The 24931-nt window shown below is 41.7% G+C and overlaps 1 protein-coding gene across 1 annotated transcript; it reads left to right on the top strand.

Annotated features, from left to right (window-relative positions):
- The first annotated feature begins 2159 nt into the window (after positions 1 to 2159).
- On the top strand, positions 2160 to 4799 carry LOC147604424 (uncharacterized). The gene has a single exon (XM_086795609.1). It carries the CDS (start codon positions 2588 to 2590, stop codon positions 4268 to 4270), a length of 1683 nt encoding a protein of 560 aa, XP_086651735.1. The 5' UTR covers positions 2160 to 2587; the 3' UTR covers positions 4271 to 4799.
- Positions 4800 to 24931: the final 20132 nt, after the last annotated feature.

Genomic DNA, 24931 nt, shown 5'->3' with positions numbered 1-24931 from the left:
TTGTAGTGTTGATCAAGGTAGGGTGGTAGCATTCACATGCTACCACCCTAGTTCACATGTTAGCATCAAAATCCAACTTATTTTATAGACAAACAAGGTTTTTTTTCATAGGCACCATGAGTAATGCCATTATTCAAGTGTTCTAAGGAGGTTGAATTGAAAAAGGCAACATTTCTAACAATACTCTATAAATATGTCCTTGAATAAACTTATTTACATTAAGCATACATTATAAATAAACACTTGTGATATAGCATTTCATGATAATAACTCCTCACCATTTTATTTATTACAAAGCAAAAGGGAAAAGGTCACATTATAAGAATATCAAGCATGATGAATTGATCTTGCACAAAGGGTTAATAAGTCCAACGTAAGATGATTTCATCATATTTAGATCTTTGATGGGATATGAAAGCAAAAGGAAAACAACCAAGGGGCCCATGTCCATGAAATATCAAGACTTAAGCCAAGTAATGTCTTGGGCTAATCACTTTATTACAACTATAAACTTACATGGATTCATTTCTAATACTCTTACTAATATCAAGGTAAGAAACCTTTATAAGCATTAGATTTTGTGTGAAACCATGAAAATGAGTAGAAATCGAGTATATTGATTGACTTAACAATGGATACAAAAGCTACATCAACATCATTGTAGTTCAAGCAAAATCATGTCCCAAATTGTCAAAGGAAGGTGAAATAGGTACACCATGGATGAGTGTACTTGAAACCCACATTCTCCTAGCAAATGTGCAGGGTTTTCTCACAAATATAGAGTCATGCATGTATCAATTTACCACATCAAGGTTTTTTAAGTCTAGAGAAGCTATGCAAAGCCAAAGGTTTTTTTTAAGAGAGAAGGATTCATCTTGATGTGTAGTAATGAGGGGGCAAAGTTAGAGGGAGTGCCTATTTGAGATGTTGAAAATGTAGAGTATCATCCAAACATTTTTCATTTAGACATCACCATGGATAAAGATTTGTACATGCTTGTGAGGACGAGTAACATTTGGTTTATATAAGATTGTAAAATAAGTTATAACATTGTGAGTACCAACCACACAAATTTTGTGTGTTTAGTTTTTTAACCCAGTGCTCCATCCAAGTAAAACTACATGGAGATCCAAGAAAGACTATTAATCGGAAGAAAGTGACTTGACAAAACCATGCGTATTTCTTTTTGCATGCCAATATGAATGGCCAAAGGTTGATTGACACGCACGAACCAGATTCACGGCAACTCTCATGCTTGGGAGTTGGAATTGTAAATGAAGTGAACGCAATGTGAAGAGTACATACACTATAGGTATACGCATACATGTAAGGTGACATGTCATGAATGGAGGAGAGGAGTCCAACTCATGGTTAAGTTCTTCCTTTAAAGTTAGGTACTTTAAAATACTTGCACTTCTAAAAAGGTCATGGTATTCGTGAACTAGCAGCTACCATGAAAGCGTCATCTCAACAAACATCCGAATAATAATAATGTCCTGAGTAATTAATTTCCAAAGAAATAATCTTGTGATTAAGCGGGTGCTTAACGATGTATTTTGTGTAGTACATGTGAATGTAATGCAATTTTGCAAAGCTTTAATTACCTAAAGAGCGTTGGAATCTAAGCGCGCAGAAAAGTTGAAGTGAGGCTAGCAGCAGCAAAGCCAAACAAAAGTGGGACATATTTTAGCGGGGGGCTTTTTAGGAGGAGGAAGCCGTTAAATGTGAGGGTGATGAAGACACATGAGCACCCACCCACGCCTCTCTCCCAGGTGACAGCACAGGCGGCCGGGTGCTCTCGTTTGACGCCCAGAGCAAGCAACCATCCATCCATTCCATTCTATTATTATTTCTAATTCTAATTCTAATAATAATAATAGAAGCGGCCGATGGACGTTCGAACAACCCACGAAAGAAGCGTCTCCCCCAATCATGGTTTTTAGAATCGGATGTAAAAATTAATGTGTCCGCTGCAGAGCTACATCTGATTATTTTTCACCAAAAACCAGCTCGTGAGTGATGTGGTTAGCTCAGCTGCCAATCCGGTGGCCCTCTCTCGTCTTGGACCCTTGGCCTGCCATGCGCACATGTGAGCTCAACGTTAAACCAGTTCGCTGTGCTATATTTTTCAATACTCACAGCTCCTTGTTTAGCTGGTGTGTGTGTGAGAGAGTGGGATCTATCAAGTCCTACTTTGCCTCTCATTGGTACCAGCATTCAAAGAAAAAAGGCGTCCAGCTCAGCCGGACAGAAACACATCACCGACACCCAAAAATGTGATTGACTACCTCTCCCGACTTGCTAATACAATACCCCTCTCATTACACTCTTCGATCATGCAATGCTACGCCACCTCCAGACCTTTTTGCCAATCCCCAGCAGCTTAATTAATTAATGTTGCTTTGTTGGTAAGATTATAACCCCTGCATTGGCCTTGCTGATTTGACGCAGAAAGCTGCAAGAACTAGGTGTAGTAGAAGGGGAGGGAGGGATCGCTTGTGAATGAGCGGTGGTTTTTGAGAAAGTTTCTCATTCTCTAATTTCAGCAGTAAAGCGCCAAATCTGCTACACAGACAAGCTCAGGAGGATGAGGAAACTTGAGGGACTATGGTTGCTCTCGTTGATGATGCTACCAGCTATGGTGATAGGAGCAGGCACCGCATCTCCAACAACTGCTCCGTCTCCCAAGAGCTCTTCTTCCTCACCCCCAACGGCAACCACTGCTACTGTACCACCTCCCAAGGCTTCTGCTTCACCTCCTACTACCTCTCCTCTTCCTCCCAAAGCCTCTGCCTCCTCTCCGCCCGTGGCAGCTTCGTCTTCTCCTCCCAAGGCTTCCTCGGCTCCTCCACCTGCAAAGGCTTCGACCGCTCCAAGCCCTTCTTCAGCTACTGTGCCTCCTCCCAAGACAGCTCCAGCTCCCGTGTCCAAAGCCCCTCCCCCTCTTAAAGCGGCTAATGTGAGTAGTCACCCCCCCGCCGCCACGCCCAAGCCATCCTCTCCCCCACCCAAGAAAGCCCCTGCCCCTGCCTCATCTCCAGCCCCCTCGCCCATATCTGCTTCTCCCTCGCCTTCTCCCGCGTCCACATCCGATTTCGACCCTGCACAATTGGCTGCATTGCTCTCTCTCAAGGTAAACTTTACCAAATCGGACCCCTGCGCCACCTCCAAGGACATCCTCCTCTGCGACAAGACCTCTCCTCCTAGGCATTTGATCGCTCTGAGCCTAAAGAACTGCCCATCCACAGCCAAGCTCACGACAGAAGCTCTCTTCAACCTTAGCAGCCTAAAGAGCCTCCAGTTTGAGGATTGCCCCATGGAGCCTGTGCACGTGCCGTCGGTTCTAGTGAAGTCGCTGACGACGTTCATCTGCACGGCGAGCTTGGGCAAGACGGGCACGAACGAGAAGGCCTCCAAGTTGTCGGGCGAATGGCTGGCCAAGCTCAGCAATTTGGAGGAGATCGCGGTGACGGATGTGGAGGTGAGCGCCAGCGGGCTCAACATCATCACGCAGGGCATGAAGTCTGTGACGCAGCTCATGATCGCGCGGGTGAACCTTGCGGGAGTGCTGCCCAGGAAGACGTGGCCACCGGGCGTGGAGTACATCGATGTGTCCGGCAACGCCATCCGCGGCACCCTGCCCTCGCAGATGCGCGACCTCGCGGCGCTTAAGCACCTGGACCTCAGCGACAACCAGATCAAGGGAGTCCTCCCCAACATCTTCGCCGACCTTTCCCAATTGCAGTACATCAATCTGGCGGGCAACCAATTCTCCGGCCCTATCCCGGCCTCCCTCACCCTCCTCCACAACTGCTCGCATTTGGACCTCAGCAACAACAAGCTCAACGGCTCCATCCTGGCCAACATCAGCAACATGAGGACCTTGCGCTACCTGGATCTCAGCGAGAATGACCTCACCGGCCCCGTCCCCTTCAACTCCTCCTTCCTCAGCAAGCTCACCACATTGAAGCTCAACGGCAACACCGGCCTCTGCTACAACCACACGGCGCTCAAGTCTAAGTTCCTCACAGGCATCCGCAACTGCGCCTCGCTCGCCGACGACTCTTCGCTCTTCGCCCCCGCCCCTGCCCCGGCCTCCTCTGACGTCACTTCCAGCTCTAGGGGCTCCCACGTCTCCAAAGGGGCCGCCGTGGGTATCAGCGTGGTGGCGATCGTTGCATCTGCAGCTCTCGTTTTCGTCGTCAGGAAATGGTGGAAATCACGTGAAGACCCTGATCAATTTGTGAACCTGCGAGCTCAGAGACCTTAGCCAATTATTCATCTGCTGCCTACTCCATCTGAATGATTGCTGCTGCATCACATTCATGTTCTTTACACGCTCGATAACACAACCCTACTTACTATATGCATTGATCTGAAAAGCTCGCATGCAGCCAGAAACACCATAGTCTAGCTAGCTTCACAAAATCGACTCAGCTCTAATAAACACCGTCCAATTTGTCCAAAACCACCAATCATGATCATACACTGTTATGTTGCTTCTTTTTTTGGAGAGAAGGAGCCCCCAGCATGATATTATGTCCCCACTTCTCCTCGATCGCTGATCGCGCAGGCTCCAAGGGTTTTAATTCTTCTGGAGAAGAGCTATTTTTCAGCTACCTACTAGAGTGTGTTGTATTAATAGCCCAGTACTCAAATTTTCCATTCTCACACGCCCCTTTTTATTCATATGCCATTTTTTATATACAAAAAAACGAACTCATCTTGTGCATTTCAGGTCTTGTTTTGCCAATTCGAAACCTTCAATCAATTAAAAATTAAGATACCAGGATTCCTTCTACGCTGTTTGAATAAGATTTGCATTCTAGGAACGAATAACCTCACCTGTCTTGGATGGGTAGGAGCCTAGCTTACACCCCAAATCTTTCCATGTTGCCATGTAATAGCAGCCACTTGAAACTCTTCCTCTATGTCATATATAGAGAAGATATTGGAATTGGGAGTGTAGTTAATTCAAAACTTCAAGTTGCATTTTATATTATATTGTCCACACTTACTCGAGTAGCATCAACATATTGTGCATCAATCCTGCAATAAGAGAACCGAATGGAATTTGTCACATGCAAGACTCCAATGATAGTATAGCAACATGTAACATTTGGAAGTAGTTATACAATCTACTTATGATATAAGTTATCCTAAATACACTCTATATGATTCTACCGCAATAGCCCCATAAAGTTACGAAAGTCTCACATCATTCACTATATAACACTTATCCTAACTACACTTCATCCTCACCCTATACTTCCATAAAGCTACTAAAATATCACATTATTCATGATATGATGCCTCAAAATTACATTCGTCAAGATGTAATTTTCACTACCTTACACCAAAACGTGTTTTTACACTCTTTTTCCCATAGCTTTGTAAGCAAGCCCAAAAAACCAGTGCCTTATAAATGTGTTCTCAAACACAATTATACATTTCAAATCAGGTTGTGTGAATATTATCCCATTCCACAAATTGCTCCAATGCAAAGATGCTTGGGGGATGTCTAGCTAATAAAAAGCCTATAACTTGCTATCTATGGCATTGCTTTACACAACACAGCCAACAAATGCATCGTAATCACTATTAATTTTATGTTGACATACATTGTTAGTGATTAGACACCCTCAAATTGCTTCATCATTATGTGGCCTTGGGTAGCCGACAATTGAAGTTACATTCTCTTCTTTCAGATGGCACCCATGTAGAAAGAGATTTATTTTCTCCTCTAGATGGTGTGGAAAACTAACATAACCTTTTTTATGGATTTCACTGTTGCACTTGCTTTCACTTTTTTTAAGTTGGCAATGTGTAAAACGTGCACACACAAAAGATAAAGCATCTCACTCTATGTGAACCCAATTGTTATGAGCACACAAATATCTTGTTCAAGATTTATGGTCGCTCCGGTAGCCATGTGTGACTACATTGTTGTGGTGGTCTGGACAAGCCTAAGGTGACCCATTAGTCTATTTAATCAACAACTTGCCAAGCCTTAAAGTCTTTCTCCACAAGTGCTCACCTCCCTTTGGATTTTTCAAACTTAAGTGATACAAGATACGAGACAAGATACAAGGTAATGAATCATGAGGCAACATGTTCACTTTTAGCCATTTTTTATAGAAAATTTTTAGCTTACTCTACTCCCTTCTCTCCTTCTTACACAAGGGGGATCTGATTACACAAGGTGTTCAATAATATCTTGAAGGTCCTATATTTACAAAAACATCACTTCCTTGTGTGAAGAGGTCAAGCATCAACTTCTAGTTTTTACACAAAAAATTTAGCTTACTCTACTCCCTTCTCTCCTCCTTACACAAGGGGGATCTGATTACACAAGGTGTTTAATAATATCTTGAATGTCCTATATTTACAAAAACATGGCTTCAAGCATCAACTTCCTACGCAAAATGCACCATATTCTCAACTTCCTCCTAGCACTTTATGTTTTTCTTAATCCTAATTTAATGATTAAGTTACTTCATAGCTTGTACTTATAAGGCTTTAAAAATAGCCTTTTTACATTGTTTGGGGCCCAAATATATGATGTCCTTTTTATAATTCAGGGCCAACTACGAGGTTATTTGTGTACATAATTTTTACAGAGTCTCGATACACTCGACAAATAAGAGAAAACATCTCCAGAAAGCTACCAAATCATCTCAGCTTCCAACGAGGGTTTGAAGAGGCTGTTTTTTTACATTGTTACAAGTGCCTTATATTTTTCTTTAGCTTTTCTATCACTCACATCATATTACTTAGAGTTACTAACACTTGTCTTACCTTATAAATAAAGAGCGAAACTTGATTTTTTCCAAGTAAATCAAGTCAAGGTAGGGAGATAACTTTTTCTTTCATCCGTTTATTTAATTTATTTCTTTTTTCATAAAATATCATTTATTTAATTTATTTCTTTTTCCATAAAATATCATTTATCTTCTATTTTTTATCTATCAGGGGAAACATCCACAACTTTTATCTATTCAAGATTAAGTTAACACCTTGAAAAATCAAATAATTACTAAGAAGAAGTTGAGGAGGGAGCTAGAAGATAGATTATCTCAAAAAAGAGGTGTAAAGGCACAAATTCATCAAATTTTAAAGTTTTTAGAATTTGTAAAACTGTTTAGGCCACTTTGCATGCTCACGATTTTATGAAGGGTGGTAAGATTATGAAAATTTATGATAGCAAGAAAGATACACTCATTATACTTCCTTGGCTTAGCCAGCTTGACGATTACGATTCGGGGGAGAAATTCTCTGAATAAGATAAAATCAAGTGTACTAACTAACATCTAGTGGGTTGTGCTACTTTATAGTGAAATGCTACCAAGAATACTAGTCACAAACCCCAACCTTGGAACTCTTTTAATAAGTTAATCAAAGAGAGTTTCCTTCCACCACAATACAAGGCTAGGACTAGATAACAATGGGACATCCTATGCTAATTAGAGAAAGGGTTTATGTTGACCATATTGATAGATTTTGGTAAACCCTTCTTTAATTACAAGACATATAAGACAAGGTCCATGAGAAGAAGCGAAAAGAAATCGAGCGTTAGGTAGAAGAACTTTTAAAGATAGGTTTGACTGGACCTAGTAGCTCACCTCCCATACTTTTGGTTTTAAAAAAAGAACGGCACTTATCATATGTGTATTGATTATAGAGTCTTAAATAGGATATTATGATAAAGAATAGGTTTAAAAAAATAACAACATGTGTATCGATTAGAGGGAGCAGGATATTATTATCAAGAATGGGTATCCCATCCCTAGAGTTGATGATTTATTGGATAAATTGAAAGAGGCTAGGATATTTAGCAAAATTGACCTTAAGTCCAGCTATCATCAAGTAATAATATATGAATAATAGTTAAAGATGATCTGTATAATTTGTGTGTTTAGGACTTGTCAGGCCATTATGAGTTTATGGTAATGCCCTTTGGATTTACTAATGCTTGTGTAACTTGTAGTTGTATAGTGAACCGTATATTATTCCTCGAACATCAAGATTTTGTGATCATATTTTTTTTATGAAATACTAGTTCATAAGCAACATCGAGAGATAGTGTTTTCTCTATTAAATCTATCTCAACCCCAAGAAGAGTAGCTTCTTTCAAGATAAAATTGAGTACTTGGGCCACATATAGTCTCAGCCAAGTGGATCCAAAAAAGATCAAGTATATTTTCAATTGGCCATGCTATACATGATTTACAATCATTCTAAGGATTATCTAGCTACTATAGGAAATTTGTCAAAAACTTTGCATACATGCACATTCGTTTGATAGATGTCCCAATGAAGGCTAAAAAATTCCAATGGAGCCAATAGAGATGATAGATCCTTTCAAGCTTTGAAAGAAGCTCTTGCTCATGTCCTTATGTTGCAACTTCCTAACTTTGCTAGATAATATAGTTTGAATGATGCCAATGGCTAAGGGATTAGGGCAGGCCTCATGTAGGATGGTCATACCCCTTAGCTTATGAGAGCCCCAAGTTGACACAAATAGAGTGCAACTATTATAGATATGCCAAGGAGTAAATGGATGTAATATATTCTCTTAGGATTTGGAAACATTATCCAATAGGTTTTGAATTTCTAATCAAGACTATCAACAAATTATTAGACACTTGCTCTCTCAACCCTTGATTTCAAACTGACACATTAAATGGGTGTTTTTAAAAGAGTTTTTAGCCAATGATACAATATCGACAGGGCAAGGAAAACATAATAGGCTGATTCTCTAAGGAGAGAACCAAGCACCAATCATATCTCAAACATATCAAGTTCATGATTCTCTAAGGAGAGAACCAAGCACCAATCATATCCCTTTGAGACCATGAAGGAAATCTTTCCTTCTAAAAAAGATTATGTATCACACGACCATTTAGACATATTGTTTTAGAGGAGATGTATCACATGGGTCATAGAGGGGTATCCTCTACATTACATGATGTGGCTAGAGAATTTTATTACCCTACGATGAAAAAGAATGTAGCTAGATTTGTTGCTAAGTGCATGACTTACCAAAAGATCAAGAGCTACAAAGGTAGGACTCAAGGCCTATTGATGCCATTACCAACAATGAACCATTGGAGAAAATGTCAATGGACTTGATTATGGACTTCCCTACCCACTGTGAGTCATAATGACATGTTTTGCACTATAGTGGATTGCTTTAGTAAACAAGCCTATTTTATTCCATGTAAAAATACATTAGCATCCCAACAAGCCGCACAATTAAGCAAATCTTTATGCACCATGGCTTACACTAGGTCATTATGTTTGATTGTGATTCTAAGTTTTACAGCCATTTTTTGGACTACATTCTTTAAGTACTTAGGCACTAAGTTGGATTTCATGATTACATTTCATTCAAAGTCTAATGGACAAACTAAATTTACTAATACTATGGTTTTGGATTTAGAGCCTCCCAACCTAGACTTTGGTACAAATACATTCACGTTCTCTAGTTTCTTACAATAACACACCTCAAGTTGTGCACCATTTGAGATTATTTATGGGAAGGACTTACCTCATATCTCTTGCCTTTCTCATAAAGTAGAGGTTGTTGATGAATTTACTCAAGATTTTGAGAACATATTTCAACAAGTATGCCAAGCTATACTCAAATCTCAAGAAGCATGCTAAAGAAGCAAACAAGAAACATAAAGCCATATACTTTAAAGAAGGTTATTACATTCTCTTAAGAATTAAAAAGAGTCATCTCAATAGTGTTGAGAAGAATCCATTAGTGAAATCAGCACCAAGGTTTTATGGATCATTTAGGGTCACTAAAAAGATTAATGACCTTGTATATTGATTAAATTTGCTATCACACTGGCACATTCATACTTCTTTCCACATTAGTTTGTTAAAACTATTTAGAGAACCACTTCCTTCACATCCTACTTATGAGGAGCCACCCCTTATTGTTGATCAACATGAAATTCTTGAACTTGACATAATCTGTTCATTAACACACTACTACATGCATTGGACACATATACACCACCAAGTATGTTTAAGCCTTCAAGAACCATCCTATATAGAAGATGCTCAGTGGAATCTTGAGTGATATTTTTACACATTTCTAGACCTCATCCGCTCATATATGAAAACATGTGATTGAGGAGGAAAATTGTATGTTTACAATTGAGGACAATTGCAAACTCACATAAGAGGGATGTTAGCTAGATCCTTTTATGGTAGATTAGAGATGCCTAAAATACCATTGCGTCATGCTGGTAGTTGTTGGTATTATGGGTGATTGTATGTTTAATACTAACAGACTAGTGTTATTTACATGTACATTTGGGGACTATGCTAGTGTTATTGGTATTCGGGTGATTTTGTGTTATGTACTGAGCTAGAGTTATTTTGTTTAAGTTTGTACGTATCATATATTGAGCTAGTGTCATTCTATTAAAGTTTGTGCATATCATATGCTATCATGTTGGGATTGATTTTGTGAGGAGTCCAATTGATTGTATGTAACTAACATGGTTAGTATTATTGAGTAATAGAGGTAATGAGCTCTATGATAGAGCTGACTAGGATGCTATGTGAGTATAGGGTTGTCGTGTGAGTGCAAGGTTGTGCATAGTACATATTTATCATTTTACGTATCATGTAGAGTTTATTTATTTGGCCACATGCCGATATTTTTTTATTATGTTCATTGCCCATTTTAGATAGTTGAGGCATGTTATATTTTATGCACATGTGAGTGCAATTATTTATGGTTGTAACCTTAGTTGTAAAACTTACTATTATGTTAGCCCAATTTTGTGAGTCTAAAAGCTAATTATGGCTCCTTAGGCTATTTTGGAAAAATACTTACATGTGGGAAGTGGGGCCACTCATGGCGCAAGGGGGGGAGAGATTGTACCTAGCTCTTTGTCTCTTATGTTTTTGTTAGATCACCGTAACACCACTACGGGCGTTACCACAGGAGGGGACGGTCACCACCCAGCCACCACAGAGGAAGAATGAGGATTGCCCCTCATCCCCCAGGCTATATAGTGTGTGGCCTGCCGTCCACACTAGCCTGGCCGCCCATGACTCCGCATGGGCGTCCTCTCCCACTGAACCCCGGGTGGCCACGTCCTCGGCGCTCTGGCTGAGGCGTTGACGCTAAAGCCCCGTCTGGCCATCCGGTCTGTTGTCGGTCACGGGCATTACAACCTACATGACATTATCCTCCCCTTAAGAAGAGTTTTTGTCCTCGAAAACAAATTGGAGAAACCTCTTGGAAATTGCACTACGGCATTTCCACCAAGTAGCTGCCTCCTCATCCCTGTCTGTCCATTTAACAAGTACCTCCTGGTATACTTTATGTCACGTTTGTCTGTCACGATACTCTAGAATCTTTTCAGGTGCATGTGGTGGCTCTATCAAGTCCACCAAAATCTTTGGAGAAACTGCATTCTCTAACCCGTGAACTGATTTCTTCAGTTTACTGACATGGAAGACAGGATGGACTTGAGAACTCTCCGATAACTCAAGTTTATATTCTACGTCCCCAATCACACTTTTAATATAAAAAAATATCTTTTATGCACCCATTTATGCATAAAAATCATTCTTAAGGATTTTAAAAGGACCACAATATCTCTCAGAGAAAATTTATCACACTTTCCCGTTTCATGGTTTCTGACTGTGCAGGAACCTTGAGGAATACCAAGCCACCTTCTGCAAAGGTCACCTTTCTACATCCTTTATCCGCATAAGTTTTAGCGCGATCCTGAGCGCTGCGAATGCTCTCACGTGCGGCTCTGAGCATATTATTCATATCTTCAAGGAAATCCTTGACAGATTGAATCTTCTCCTTTTCTAGGCCTACAGCCATCGGAGATCTCGGCTGGAATCCATACATTAACATGAATGGCGTAAATCGAGTCGCTGAGTGTTTGGAGCTCTCCAATAAGGGCAAGTACTCTTCCCAATTATATTGCTTCTTACTAACATAAGAATGCAACATATCCTCTAGAATTTGGTTAACTCTTTCAGTTTGACCATCAGACTCCGAATGATCTGCTGTACTCATACTCAGAGTAGTATCCACCTTTTTGAAGACTTCCCTCCAAAAATGACTGTTGAACTTTCTATCTCTATCCGACACTATATCTGCGGGCAGGCCATATAGCTTGTAGAGATGTTTAATAAAGAGTTTTGCCAACTCTGGCATTTTAACAGTTTTCTTCGTGGCGATAAACTTTGCCATTTTAGTTAACATGTCCACTACCACCCACATCGAGTCATTCCCTCGACTCGTCTTGGGTAAACCGGTAATGAAATCCATGGAAATGCTTTTCCATTTCCCTTGAGGAATCTCCAGTGGATGGAGTAGTCCTCCAACCTTAAGACGTTCGTGTTTATTGACCTGGCACTTACTGCATTTCAGCACATAAGTCTGGACGTCCTTAAACAAACTAGGCCAATAAAACTGTCTTTTTACTAGCGCATAGGTCTTCTAAATCCCGGTATGACCCTCACTTGGACTATCATGACTTTCTTTAAGAATTTGGGCCCGAAAGTCACCAATAGTTGGTACACATACTCTACCCTTGTAGAGTAAGTACCCATCGTCAATGGAGTAATTAGCATATTTCTCTCCCCGATGAAGTTTATCACTCCCCTTTGAAGCCGTGGCATTCAAAGGTGATGAAGGGCCTACTCAGAGCTCTCCGGCTCCAAACTATACCGAGAAGACACGGCTAGTCTCTCCGGACTAACTCTCGCTTCCCTTCCTGTTGCACCTTTGGCCAGTCTCTCCGGACTAGCAATCCGTGCCAACGAGGGAGGTGGTCGCATCTGTGAAGAAGTGCATACGCGTACAACGTGCCAAACCTCTGTAAAAGATGGATCGTGCTCACATAAACCATGTAGTGAGTCCAAGAAATCATTTTGAAGACTGTGAAACTAAGTTCATTAATCTCTGGCATGCGACTAAGTGCATCTGCCACCACGTTATACTTACCTTTCTGGTAACGTATCTGAAGGTCAAACTCTTGTAGAATCTCCGCCCACCGAGCTTTTCTACCCTTCAGTTCATTTTAACTTGAAAGCCATTTCAGACTTTCATGGTCCGTCCGAACCTCAAAAGAAGCACCATATAAATAGTGTCTCCACTTTTTCAGTGCATGAACTATCGCTAGTAACTCTCGCTCGTAAGCCAAGTAGTTACGCTATGCACCATCTAACTTTTTACTCTCAAATGCAATTGGGCGTCCCCTTTGCATAAGTACAGCCCCAATGGCCTCATTACTAGCGTCTGTTTCCAAGGCAAACGGCTCATTTGGATCGACAATAGTCAAAACAGGTGCAGCTGCTACTACGGTCACCTTGAGCTTATCAAAGCTCTTCTGTTGGGCTTCCCCCCAACTAATGTTTTTTGTTTTTGACCGTAACTGGTCAGTCTCAACGGGACAACGATCTTCGCGTAGTCCTTCACATATTGTCGGTGGATTCTTCGGCGTTGGCCATTTAAGAATAGCCTCTACTTTTTCTGGCTCCATCCACGTACCATCGACGGATATAATATGGCCCTGCTATAATTCTAACCTGATGATACCCTGATCTCAGGTCTACTTTTGTAAAGTATCTCGATCCATAGAGTTAATCAAACAACTCATCCATGTGTGGCATCGGATACTTGTTCTTAATCGTTATCTGATTAAGAGCCCTATAGTCTATGCACATCCACATAGATCCGTCTTTCTTCTTTACCAGAAGAATAGGCGATGCCCACGGACTTGAACTAGGCCGAATGAAGCCTTTGTTCAAATATTCCGTCAATTATTTTTCCACCTCCTATGCCTCGGAGTGGCTTAATCTATAAGCAGGTTTGCTTATAGGTTTTGATCCTGTCATAACTTCGATGCCATGGTCTACTTCTCTAGATGGTGGTAAGCCATCTGGCAAATGATCAGGAAAAATATCCTGAAATTCCTCTAATAAATTCATTAAAGTATCTACGTACTTTTTCTTTAATGTCTCTTTCGCCTTGGATTTTTTCTTGTTTGAAGCACATGCATGCCAAAACAGGGTTTTCAAACAGTGGGTCTCGTCCAAGGCTATTTTGATTTTAAGTCAAATTCTTGCTCATCAAGTTGGGGGTTATCATTCCTACCACGACGACCTCGATCCATGATCCTATCAATATACGAAAATTCTTGTTAAGTCCTTTTATTTACAATTCAAATCCGACTTTAGATCCAGCCGATTCTGGGGTTCTTTAGATTGGTCAGCTGATTGGCCAGCTCTCCACAGAATCATGGGATAAAGATCCCATATATAGAACTCATTATCAGATAACAATTCATTCATAACATATCATTCATATTCTTAAGAACATATCATTCTTAACACAATAATGGTCTATCAGACCAAAAATTCCATCTGAACATTCCTCCATGGAAGTTTTAGTTAAGCAAGTTCTCAATTTGTCATCCATTAACTTGATCCACCGAGTAACGTGTTAACAGTAGCAATCTGACAGCACAATCCACTAATCTCATAGTGATTTGCTGAAGTCATTATCATCATTCCAGTTACGAAAATCATCACAGGGACTCGTCCCATTCATCCTCATTGTGGCTTTGCTCAACTTATCGCTTTTCAACCAAAATTCATGAATAATCATTTTTCAATCAGAATCCAAATCAACTCATCAGTTCTCAACCAGAGTTTTAAAATCATATCAACCACAATCGAATTCATCATCTGGATAGCATTTTTGCTTATAATTTTAAGGTCTTAGATTTACTCGTATATACTGCCAGTAAAGAGCTATAGTTATATCCTCCTCGGTATATAATACGGGTAGTCACGATCCTTGGAATTCTAAGGTAAATACCATCATGTCTAGGCCTCAAGCAAGTCAGGGATTCCATACAATTGCGTTACTTCCATCTGAAGACCCAATTACCAAATTACGAATTTCAGTTTGAATATTAATTTGTATGAATTTCATCACACAATTCTAACCTTTTATTGTTGCTTCATAAATTTTTGACATTTTTGGCTTCTCGGTTGATCCACTTTAGTCAATTCGCTCTGATACCAGCTGAAAGATCCCTGCTCCCTCCGCGCAACGAATTCGGGGGTGCTAGCAGCGGAAGTAGCACTCCTTGTGCAGGGCAAGATCCCTCACTCGGGGCCTTGCCCACAGATATCTGGACAAGAGACTAATCCCTCGGTTCTCAAAAATCGAACCCAAAAAAAACTTCCCTCGCCTAGAAAGCACGGGCGATTCCTCTAGGATATTTTTACTCTACTGACCAAACTGATCCGACCAAACCTGTGAGTCTCTTGGTCAGATCAAGGACGAAACTTGCACTTGGATCATAGAAACCAACGCTTTTTTCCCCATCGAGAGGCACAGCCATTGATTCTTTTTCCATAGAATAATTACTATCGAGGATTTACTTCATCTATCGTACTATAACAGAATTGAGTCTCATTTTACGGATCCATCAGTCCAGCCTACCAGTCCCATGGGTTAGCCAACCGCCCAACCACTGTAGTGATGGGATCCAATTAAGAATTTGGTTAGGTTTTGTCGTGGGTACCAGGGAAAAGAGTTTTTAGGCCCCCTAATCGGATATTCATGCAAATTTAACGTCAATCAACAGTTTCATCTACGGAAACAGAATTTAAAAGAGGGTTACAAGCATATACCTCTGCTATCTGGTCTCTGCGAACCGCTGTGCACAGCTCCATGGAGGAAATAAGTGGTGTGACGGGGACAGTACAGTTGCCCTATAGGGTAATGACTCTACCTCCATGCTCAAAACGTAGCGTATTATGTAGTAGGTAACTCCGAGCTAGACTAGGGCCCAAGCCATACAACCACTCCCTACCTAAATATACGTCTGCTCTGGCTAAGTGCATGACCTGAAAGTCAAGCGGAGCCTCGTAGTCCTGCATAGATAATGGGACCCCCAATACTACAGTATTCCATACCGTTTTGTCATACCCGTTGGCTAGGCCAACAGTATACTCATGATCGCTCTGGGTCTCAGTCAACCCCAACTTCTTGACTAACGAGTAGTTCAAGAAGCTGTGGCTAGCTCCATCATCGATAAAAACTATGACTCTATGGCCACCTATGGTGCCATACATGCACACCATGTCATGCGGACCTACAGTAGGTTGCCACATCGCTGGTGTCACCGAACAAGCGTGATGCTCATCACAATGACACACTGTCACCTCTCTGAACTCTGCGGAGCTGAGAGGGAGTCTCTGCACTGTATGCAACTGCCTAGAGAAAAAAATCTCTTTTGGGCTCGTTGCCACTCGTGCTGGCTTTAGGCTTTGGACACTCAGCCTTCGTGTGCCCTACATCGTTCCTTTCGCGCCTTAATATAATGCTCTTTCTTTTGGACTTCGATGTCTCTTTTCTTCCTGGATGGTCGTGGTTTTCTTCCTGGATGGTCGCGGTTTTTTAGACCAATGACCACCTTGTCCTTCCTGGTCCATCCTATCCCCCTGCTTATCACTGTGGAACCCTTTTCTTTAAGGCCTGACCTCCTCTTCTCACTACCCTCTCCTCGAACCACCACGGACACTACGGCGCTTGATGTCATCAAATATCTGCGCATACTTAATTGCCTCTACTAAGTCTTTAGGCTGTAAGGGCTCTACGTACTCAATGTAATCATCTTTGAGGCCTCTTTTAAAGCCTTGCAATGTCTGGAATGCATCGATCCCCTTTAGCTTGAGTACTATCTCCCTATAGTATCTCCCTATAGTATGAGATGTACTGAGTCAGGGATTTGTTCTCCATGGAGCACTTGTCCCATAACTCCCAGCTTCTCTCCACCTCATTAACAGGCAAAAACTCTTTTCGAAACATCGTTTCAAACTCTGTCCAAGTGGCAGGACGAGTTGTCAAACTCATCCACCACTTGTAGGCTTTGCCAGTTAATGAGAGGCTAGCCTCTATACGGGTTGTATTCAGCTAGGCTACTATCGCAGTGCGTGCAAATCTGACCACTTTGCTAGAAACATGTTGACCGAGTCCTTGTTTCTCTCCTTCTCCTCGCCACCAAAACTAGGTGGCTTTAAGTCTTTCAATAACGACGAAGCTGTCTCTACGGACGGCCCCGCAAACGCATCGGCCTGTACTCTTGCAACCACTGGCAAGGCTACGCTCACCCATGCCACAGGAGCTCGGCTACCATGAGAAGTCGGAGTACCCGAGGCGGCTGTCAGTGCATCTAACCGTGTGGAGATGCTCTGTAGCATCGTGACTAAGTCAGCCTAGACTTTACCCATATTGTTTAGTTATTTAAAAAGTCCACTAGAGAGCTTCGTCTATGTCAGGACGTCGACAGGGTCCAATAGGTCATAATCGTCGTCGTCATATTCCAAGAGGTCCTCCTTGGTCCCATCGGCAACATCGATGTTCATGTCATCTGGCTCATCGACCAGAAAGGGGTCATCTGCTACTACTGTGGTTGCTGCGGGCTCGCTGGGTCCTAAGGCAGGGTCAACAGACGAGGAGGCCGCTGGTGGCGGATCACGCGTGATCGACGAGCGCACTCCGGACCGGACAACGGGCAGGCATATACGGCCTGACAATTCGATCGGGGTCAAACCCGCGACCGAGGACAAGAGACCTAAAAACCCTAGAGAAGTAGAAGGCGGTGGGGACACACTACGCCTAGCAGACATCTTTAATTCTTGCACAAATAAAAATGCGAGAACTCGAAAATTACAAAAAAAAAATGCTAATAAAATGAGCAGTGGTGGAGAGAGAATAGTCACCCCCCTTACGGTCGCCTGCGACTGTTGTCGACTACCGATTTGTGTTGCGCTGCGAGCCTCTACAAGCGTCGCTACTCCGGGATGTTCCGATCCGAGAGAAAGGTGCCTGCAATGGAGCGCTTGGGTGTGTGCAACGGAGAGAGAGAGAGAGAGAGAGAGAGAGAGAGAGAGAGAGAGAGAGAGAGAGAGAGAGAGAGAGAGAGAGAGAGAGAGAGAGAGAGAGAGAGAGAATTCTTCCTTCCAGCTATGGCCGCCTCCCTCCACACAGTCGATTGTGGAGATAAGGATAAGATTTTTATTGAATGGTTGAAAACCATTGAGTGGGCTCCGGCGGTCCCCGGTCACGCACGGACCCTAACCAAATGAAACTGACGCTCTGATACCAATGTTAGATCACTGTAACACCACTACGGGCGTTACCATAGGAGGGGACGGCCTCTGGCTCACCACCCAGCCACAGAGGAAGAATGAGGATTACCCCTCATCCCCCAGGCTATATAGTGTGTGGCCTGCCGTCCACACTAGCCTGGCTACCCATGACTCCGCATGGGCGTCCTCTCCCACTTAACCCCGGATGGCCACGTCCTCGGCGCTCCGACCGAGGCGTTGATGCTAAAGCCCCGTCTGGCCATCCGGTCTGCCATCGATCATCACAGGCGTTACAGCCTACGTGATAGTTTTTCCTTTATGTTTTTATGTACTTTCATGTGCTTTTTTCATGGTTGACTTATTTGCACATGTCGTTCATAATCCTAGTTTAAAAGGTAAGTAAGAGATGAGAGATTTCTCCTTATAACCAAGATAGTGTCATGAAGTCTCACTGGGACCATTGGCATGTACACAAGCTCTCTCACAATGCCACTTCTTAATCCTAACACATCCTTAAGCTATCTTCTCTTCTTTGAGCTATGTTGATCTAACAAGTGTTAACTTCTCGCTTCACTCTAGTCAAATCACTCTAGTCAAGTAGGCTTCGCAAGACGGTTGCTCATCCACCAAAGAGAAAACTATGCAAGGTTCACACACTTCACATAAAGCCAAGAACTTAAATAGATACCATAATTTCCTCTTGTAGAATCAACAAACTCATATAATACTTAGAATACTCACAAGCACTTGAAGAAAGCCTTTTATAAAGGAGAGTAGCATGAACCATTCATAACAAGGAAAGGCAAGAAGAGCTCACAAATCAAGAATACACATGTAATGTACATTAGGAAAAGTAAGGATACACATGCAATGTACACTAGGAAAAGTAAGGGTGCACAAATTAAGCATACACATATAATGTACATTAAGAAAAGAAGAGAAATTGACTTACATATATAAGCTCATAAGTTAAGGGTTCTTCACGTATGATTATAAAAAGAACATAAATTGACTTACATAGATCTGAAAAAGTAGAGAAAATTGACTTCCATATAAGCTCATAAGCTAAGGGTTCTTCACATATATCCTTAGCCCATAACTCATTTATAAATTTTTCCCTAATATTAACTAATGCACTAAGTATTGACCTACGTACATCATGGGGTATACCCTAGTTCAAGTGCAATCTTTCAATGCCATGTTTGACTCATATGCTGATGATCCTGTTTTTTCACCTACATGGAATGCCATACATGCTAATAATTCTTTGCAACTAAATGATTACACTTATCGTGTTGAAAACCCATCACTAGCCTCTCACAAACTTGCTATGCTTAGTAATATTACTATTTTTAGTAATATTAAGTTGTCCCTCTTCTATGGAATTTCTTGTAAGTGAAATTGAACCTTAGGTATCTCTTTGACCTTGGCCCTAACTACTCTCAGCCTTTTATAAGTTGTTATTTTAAGATAATAAGCCATTTAGTTCAAAATTATTTGTTGCCTTTGATCCTTGTTAATCCTTGTCAAATCTAGCCTTTTATGTGTAATGGTGGGTCTCCTTTCCATAAGTTGTTATTTTAAGATAATAAGTCTACTTTTCCTAGTTCAAATCTACCCTTTCATGTGTAATGGTGGGTCTCCTTTTCCATAAGCTGTTATTTTAAGATAATAAACCTTTTAATTCAAAATTATTTGTTGATATAAGCCTTTGATCCTTGTTAATCTTTGTCTATCATTAGTTGGGTCTCTTATAATGGTCTATTTTGTGGTTCTTTACTCCTTGATTACTAGCTTGTGGTGCTAAAGATTGGTTTAATGGGGTACTTTGACATGGTTTCCTCTTGGTCTCACCCAACACTAAAAAAAATAAGATCTTTTGGCTTCTACTCCACTACCAATAACTTCTTGGGTATTCAACTTTATCTTTGTCTTTCTATGCGTGAGCACACTACTCCATTGACCTTAGCTAATTTGTCTCATCAGTGCTATATATAGGAGGATGTATTCCCTCCTTTTGCTATGTTAAAGGATATATATGATCATCATGTGCATAATACATGTAGAGCAAGCCGTTAAGTAATGTCCAAGGGAGGATAAGCACTGAGCCAAACTAGGCCCAAATTTAGCCAAACTGAACTTGAAAATTTCTAGAACCTAGTTGAACTTGGTTTGAGGCCTCCCTCTGAAAATAACTCTTTCGAAATAAAAATAATTTTCTTTATGCATCTTTCTATGCATAAAATCAAAATTACACTTTTAGAATACACAATTGGTGGGGATTACTCTTTTTGGATAGTAAAAGATAAAACTTATTTCACCAATTTTTAGAAAATTTTGCTATAACCTCCTTTGTATGGCTGACCATTTTTTATTTTTTCTTAACTTAAAATTACTTAAAATTATCCCCAATTGGTTTTAAGCACTCTAAACTAATCAAATTTCACTTTTAAAAGAGAAACAATATGAAAAGTTTAATTCCAACAATTAGATTACTTAACTAGGATAAAGAAGGGCTGAATTTAAGAATGAGAGGGGGGGGAAGCCTTTCCAGCAAGGCATAGCATCAGAGTTTTCAATTTAAACAAAACAAGATTAGAAAAACCATTAAAAGAATAAAGAAAAGGTAAAATTACTAACTTACAAGAATTATGAGAGCTTTCCTTTGGCTTGATGGTTTGAAGGATCTACTCTTGTTTGCAACGAGAGTGGCCACCAATTCTAGAAGAGGGAATGGTCAAAACTTAATGAATTATTAAGAAATTCATAGTTCTTGACTCTGGGGTGGATTATAGTAATAGTGCATAAAACACTATTAAGCTTCAACAAAGGGGGAGGCTTCTATTTGTAGGAAAAAGTGAGCTCCTAACCAAGCAAACTGATTCTAGAATTTTCTAGATGGGTTTGGTCAATTTTTGACCATTTTTAGGTTAGTTTAGCTTACTTTTTGGAACTAGACTTGAATTAGGAGAGAGGAGAGATGAAATATCTCAATTTTTGATGATTTAAAACTCCATTACACATGTGAAGTAGGCGCCTCATTCATGAGGGGGAGAATTCCCATTTTGAGGTGTCAAAAATCCATTTTTTAGAATTCCTTTGGTCTTTAGTCCACTCTTCATCTTATGTGAGTATTTACTCATTTTTGGGGGGATTTTCTTTATTTCTTCTATTTATCTTCTCCACACATTTGGATAAATCTGATTGGCCCCTCAAAACCTTAATTTAAAAATTTTCAAAAATCTGGACCCCTAGGATGAGGCCTCTTGAACAGATTATACTTGATTTCTAATGCACCTTCTGAAAATCTTTTTGAACTTCTGTTTCGGGGGAACTTATTTTAATAAGAAGAGATATTTTTCTATCCAAAAATATCCAAAATCTGAATAACCTCTCTCTAGAACATTTTCTTTCTCTAGGCCAAAACAGGTAGAAACAAGATCTTTTATATTTCTGAAGAGGGATTTGATTACAGGGGAAGATGCTAGACATCTTGAGAGGCTGGGGAGGAATCTTACATTCTACCCCACTTAAAAAATGCGAGATATCCTCATCTCGCAAAGCTAGAGGAGAATTCTTTTCCTTAAGATCCAACTGATTCTGGGTTCCTTATAATCTAGAGAACCCAACAGAATCTTGCTCCTCGTTGAAGAGACTCCAAGTCCATCTTCGTCAGATCGGTAGGTACTCATGGTTTATCCAGAGTGGGCGCGCGATGCCTTGTAGAGTAATTCTTCCAGATGTAGGGCTTCAATAAGAAGGGTCATCACCAAGTGAGCTACTCACCCATGAGATTAAACGTTATGGAATGAGCAGCGAGGGGTGGCCGATGGTGGTAGCCACCCCATTATCATGGTGGGTGTGCGTGCTTCTAGCTAGAGTGCTTTGCATCAATGTAGGGATACAGGAAGTGGATGTCCATGCATTCTGTGATCCTTGTAAGCGGCTCCACCTAGAGTTGTCAACCAAGTAGGATCCGAATTGCCTGCTCAAACTCCATTTGATTGAGCAGGTCATGTCATTTCAGGGGTTAAGCGGAGGGTCGACTTCCTCGCTCAAGTGTGGCAGTGTGGCAGGATCTCGCCTTCTTCCGAGGGTGGGGGGAAGGGTTTCTTGGTGGTGGTGGTGACGAGGTTGGAGGGGTGGGTGATGTAGAGGATTCAATGGTGAGGCTAGCTTCTGTAAGGACGGGGGCAGGCTTTGCCAATGTTGAGGGTAAGTCAATGACGGCAGTGGACAGGCCCAAGTGGAGGTTAAGGTGGGAGGTGAGGAAGGAGTTGGTGAGGGAGATGGGGTGGGGAAATGGATGGGTGTAGAGGATCGCAAGGGGAAGAGTGGGAGGGTTGTGGTGCCAGGAGGGGGTGGGGGTGGTTGCTTGTGCTTGGGTAAGAGAGGCTAGGGGGCGGAGGTGGATAGGGGGAGATGAGGGTGGTTGGGCTCTTAGGACTCCATCTCTACCATCCTCGTTGTCATGGTCGCTACCATGGTCTTCGTCGTCGGAGTATTCTAAGCCATGTGATTTGAAGAAAACCTTGGCCTCCGCCGTTGGGGGTAAACTCCATTGGGAACACCACATGCAAGTCATCAAATTGGATGATGCCCGTGCCTTGTATGACCTCCAGTTGGATATGGCATCTATGAATAAAGAATCAAGAGGCTAGCTGCAGAGTATGGTGGGAGCTTATCTCAACGGAGGGACCTGTATGTTGCATTGATGATCTCCCATCCCTGGCGATGGAGGTAATAGATGGCATCAGTTGATCTCTGGGATGAGTATATAATCATATGTGGTGCGGGAGAGGGGCTCGTCCAGGAAGATGTCATGTTGTAGTAGGTTGAGGCGTACACTCTTGTAGTGGAGGTCAAGGAGCTAGAAGGGGCTCTGGGGAGGGATGGTGGCGAGGAGAGGGAGCTTGGTCGTAGTGTCCAATCAAGGCATTAACCTTCTTCTCTGTGGGACTTGAGGTGGGGTTAGAGTGTTGGGGGTGGCTATGTGGGCTCTTGATTCCACGGCTTCCAACTAAGCCTCTTTCTTGTGTGAAGTGTCTCCTCGATTATGTCATGGTAGCGCTAGAAGTCGAGATTTGTTTGATTGAGGGATTCTTCTGCTGTAACTCTTTGCTGGAAGTCTTTGGCTACAGCTTGGACGAGAGATAGGTCATGGCTAGCCCTCTATGTTACCACTTGGAGCTGGTGCTGGAGTTCTGATATGGAGGAGAGGGCATTGATCAAATGCTGCTCCTTTTCGTCGATGACCTCTCGAGATGAGCGTTGATCAAATGCTGCTCCTTTTCGTCGATGACCTCTCGAGATGAGCGTTGATCAAATGCTGCTCCATTTCATCAATGACCTTCTCGAGATGAGTGTTGTTGAGGGTGGAGGTGTATAGGTCTTCCGCATGTTGCCACTCCTGAGCCCTTACAAGCAACATTTGTTGTTGTGCCAATGAAGTAATCTCCTGTGCTGGCGATAAATACAATCCGTCATCTATGTTATGAGCTCGCGGGCCATGTGTGAGAAGCCCTAGACGAAGTTTGGTACTTCCCCATGTGCTACACAGATGCTCTCTCCATAAGCTTTGCTGGATTTGAAGCTACCAGTACATGCCCAGCGGAGGGTTTCTACGGTATTAAGGTGGGATGATTGAGGAGAGGAAGGGCCCGTTTTTTAGTAATGAGGGGGGTAAGGAGAAGATCCTATGCAGGGTGGGGTTTCAAAAAGATTATAATCGAAAAAAGCCTGTTTATGTGCCTCCTCCTCCAGCGGCCTTGCACTGTGAGAGAGAGAGAGAGAGAGAGAGAGAGAGAGAGAGAGAGAGAGAGAGAGAGAGAGAGAGAGAGAGAGAGTGGTTGTGGGTGGGTGGGTGTGGGTGTGAGATTTTTTTTTAATGTTGAGTTTTTTTTATAAATGTTTTATTAATACACACGCACACCCACACACACACACACATACACATTCACTTTGTGAGTGTGTGTGTGGGTTTTCTAAAAATGATGTGGTTTCACAGTTTTTTTTAAAATGTTTTATTAATACACACACATTCACTTTGTGAGTGTGTGTGTGTGTGTGTGTGTGCGCGCGCGCGTATGTATGTGTGTTAGTTAAGAGATCATTTACAACGTGATCTAATGTACACATCATAATGTGGCTATTGCAAGCTACATGCTTAGAGACATTTTAAAAGGTTGTACTATGTGTGTGTGTGTTTGAGAGAGAGAGAGAGAGAGAGAGAGAGAGAGAGAGAGAGAGAGAGAGAGAGAGAGAGAGATCAATTTCACTTTGTGAGTGTGTGTGTGTGTGGTTTGTGTGGGTGTGCTGTTTGAGAGAGAGAGAGATCAATTTCACTTTGTGAATGTGTGTGTGTGGTTTGTGTGGGTGTGCCGTTTGAGAGAGAGAGAGAGAGAGAGAGAGAGAGAGAATTCAATTTCACTTTGTGAGTGTGTGTGTGTCGTTTAAGAGAGAGAGAGATCAATTTCAATTTGTGAGTGTGTGTGTGTGGTTTGTGTGGGTTGGTTGAGAGATCATCTACAACGCTGTCTAATGTACACATCAGATTGTGGCTATTGCAAGCTACATGCTTAGAGACATTTTAACAGGTTATACTATGCTTTATATTCTCCATACAAGCAACAATTGATATTTTTATATTGACCCTAAGGACTAAAGGAGTGTAGATGCACTTGAGTTTTTTTTTATGTTAAAAGTTTTCGTGCCTTTTTTTCAATTTGGATAGCGCATGTGTGTGGGTGTGCGTGTTGGATTCTTAAAA

Source organism: Cibotium barometz, chromosome 62 (genome assembly GCF_041138505.1).
Source record: "Cibotium barometz isolate CiBa-2024 chromosome 62, ASM4113850v1, whole genome shotgun sequence".
Classification (NCBI taxonomy): Eukaryota; Viridiplantae; Streptophyta; class Polypodiopsida; order Cyatheales; family Cibotiaceae; genus Cibotium; species Cibotium barometz.
This window is presented reverse-complemented; position numbering and strand designations above follow the sequence as displayed.

What these genes read in the sequence shown, in the direction of transcription:
- LOC147604424 (XM_086795609.1), top strand. Translation starts at nt 2,588, where the DNA reads ATGAGGAAACTTGAGGGACTATGGTTGCTCTCGTTGATGATGCTACCA.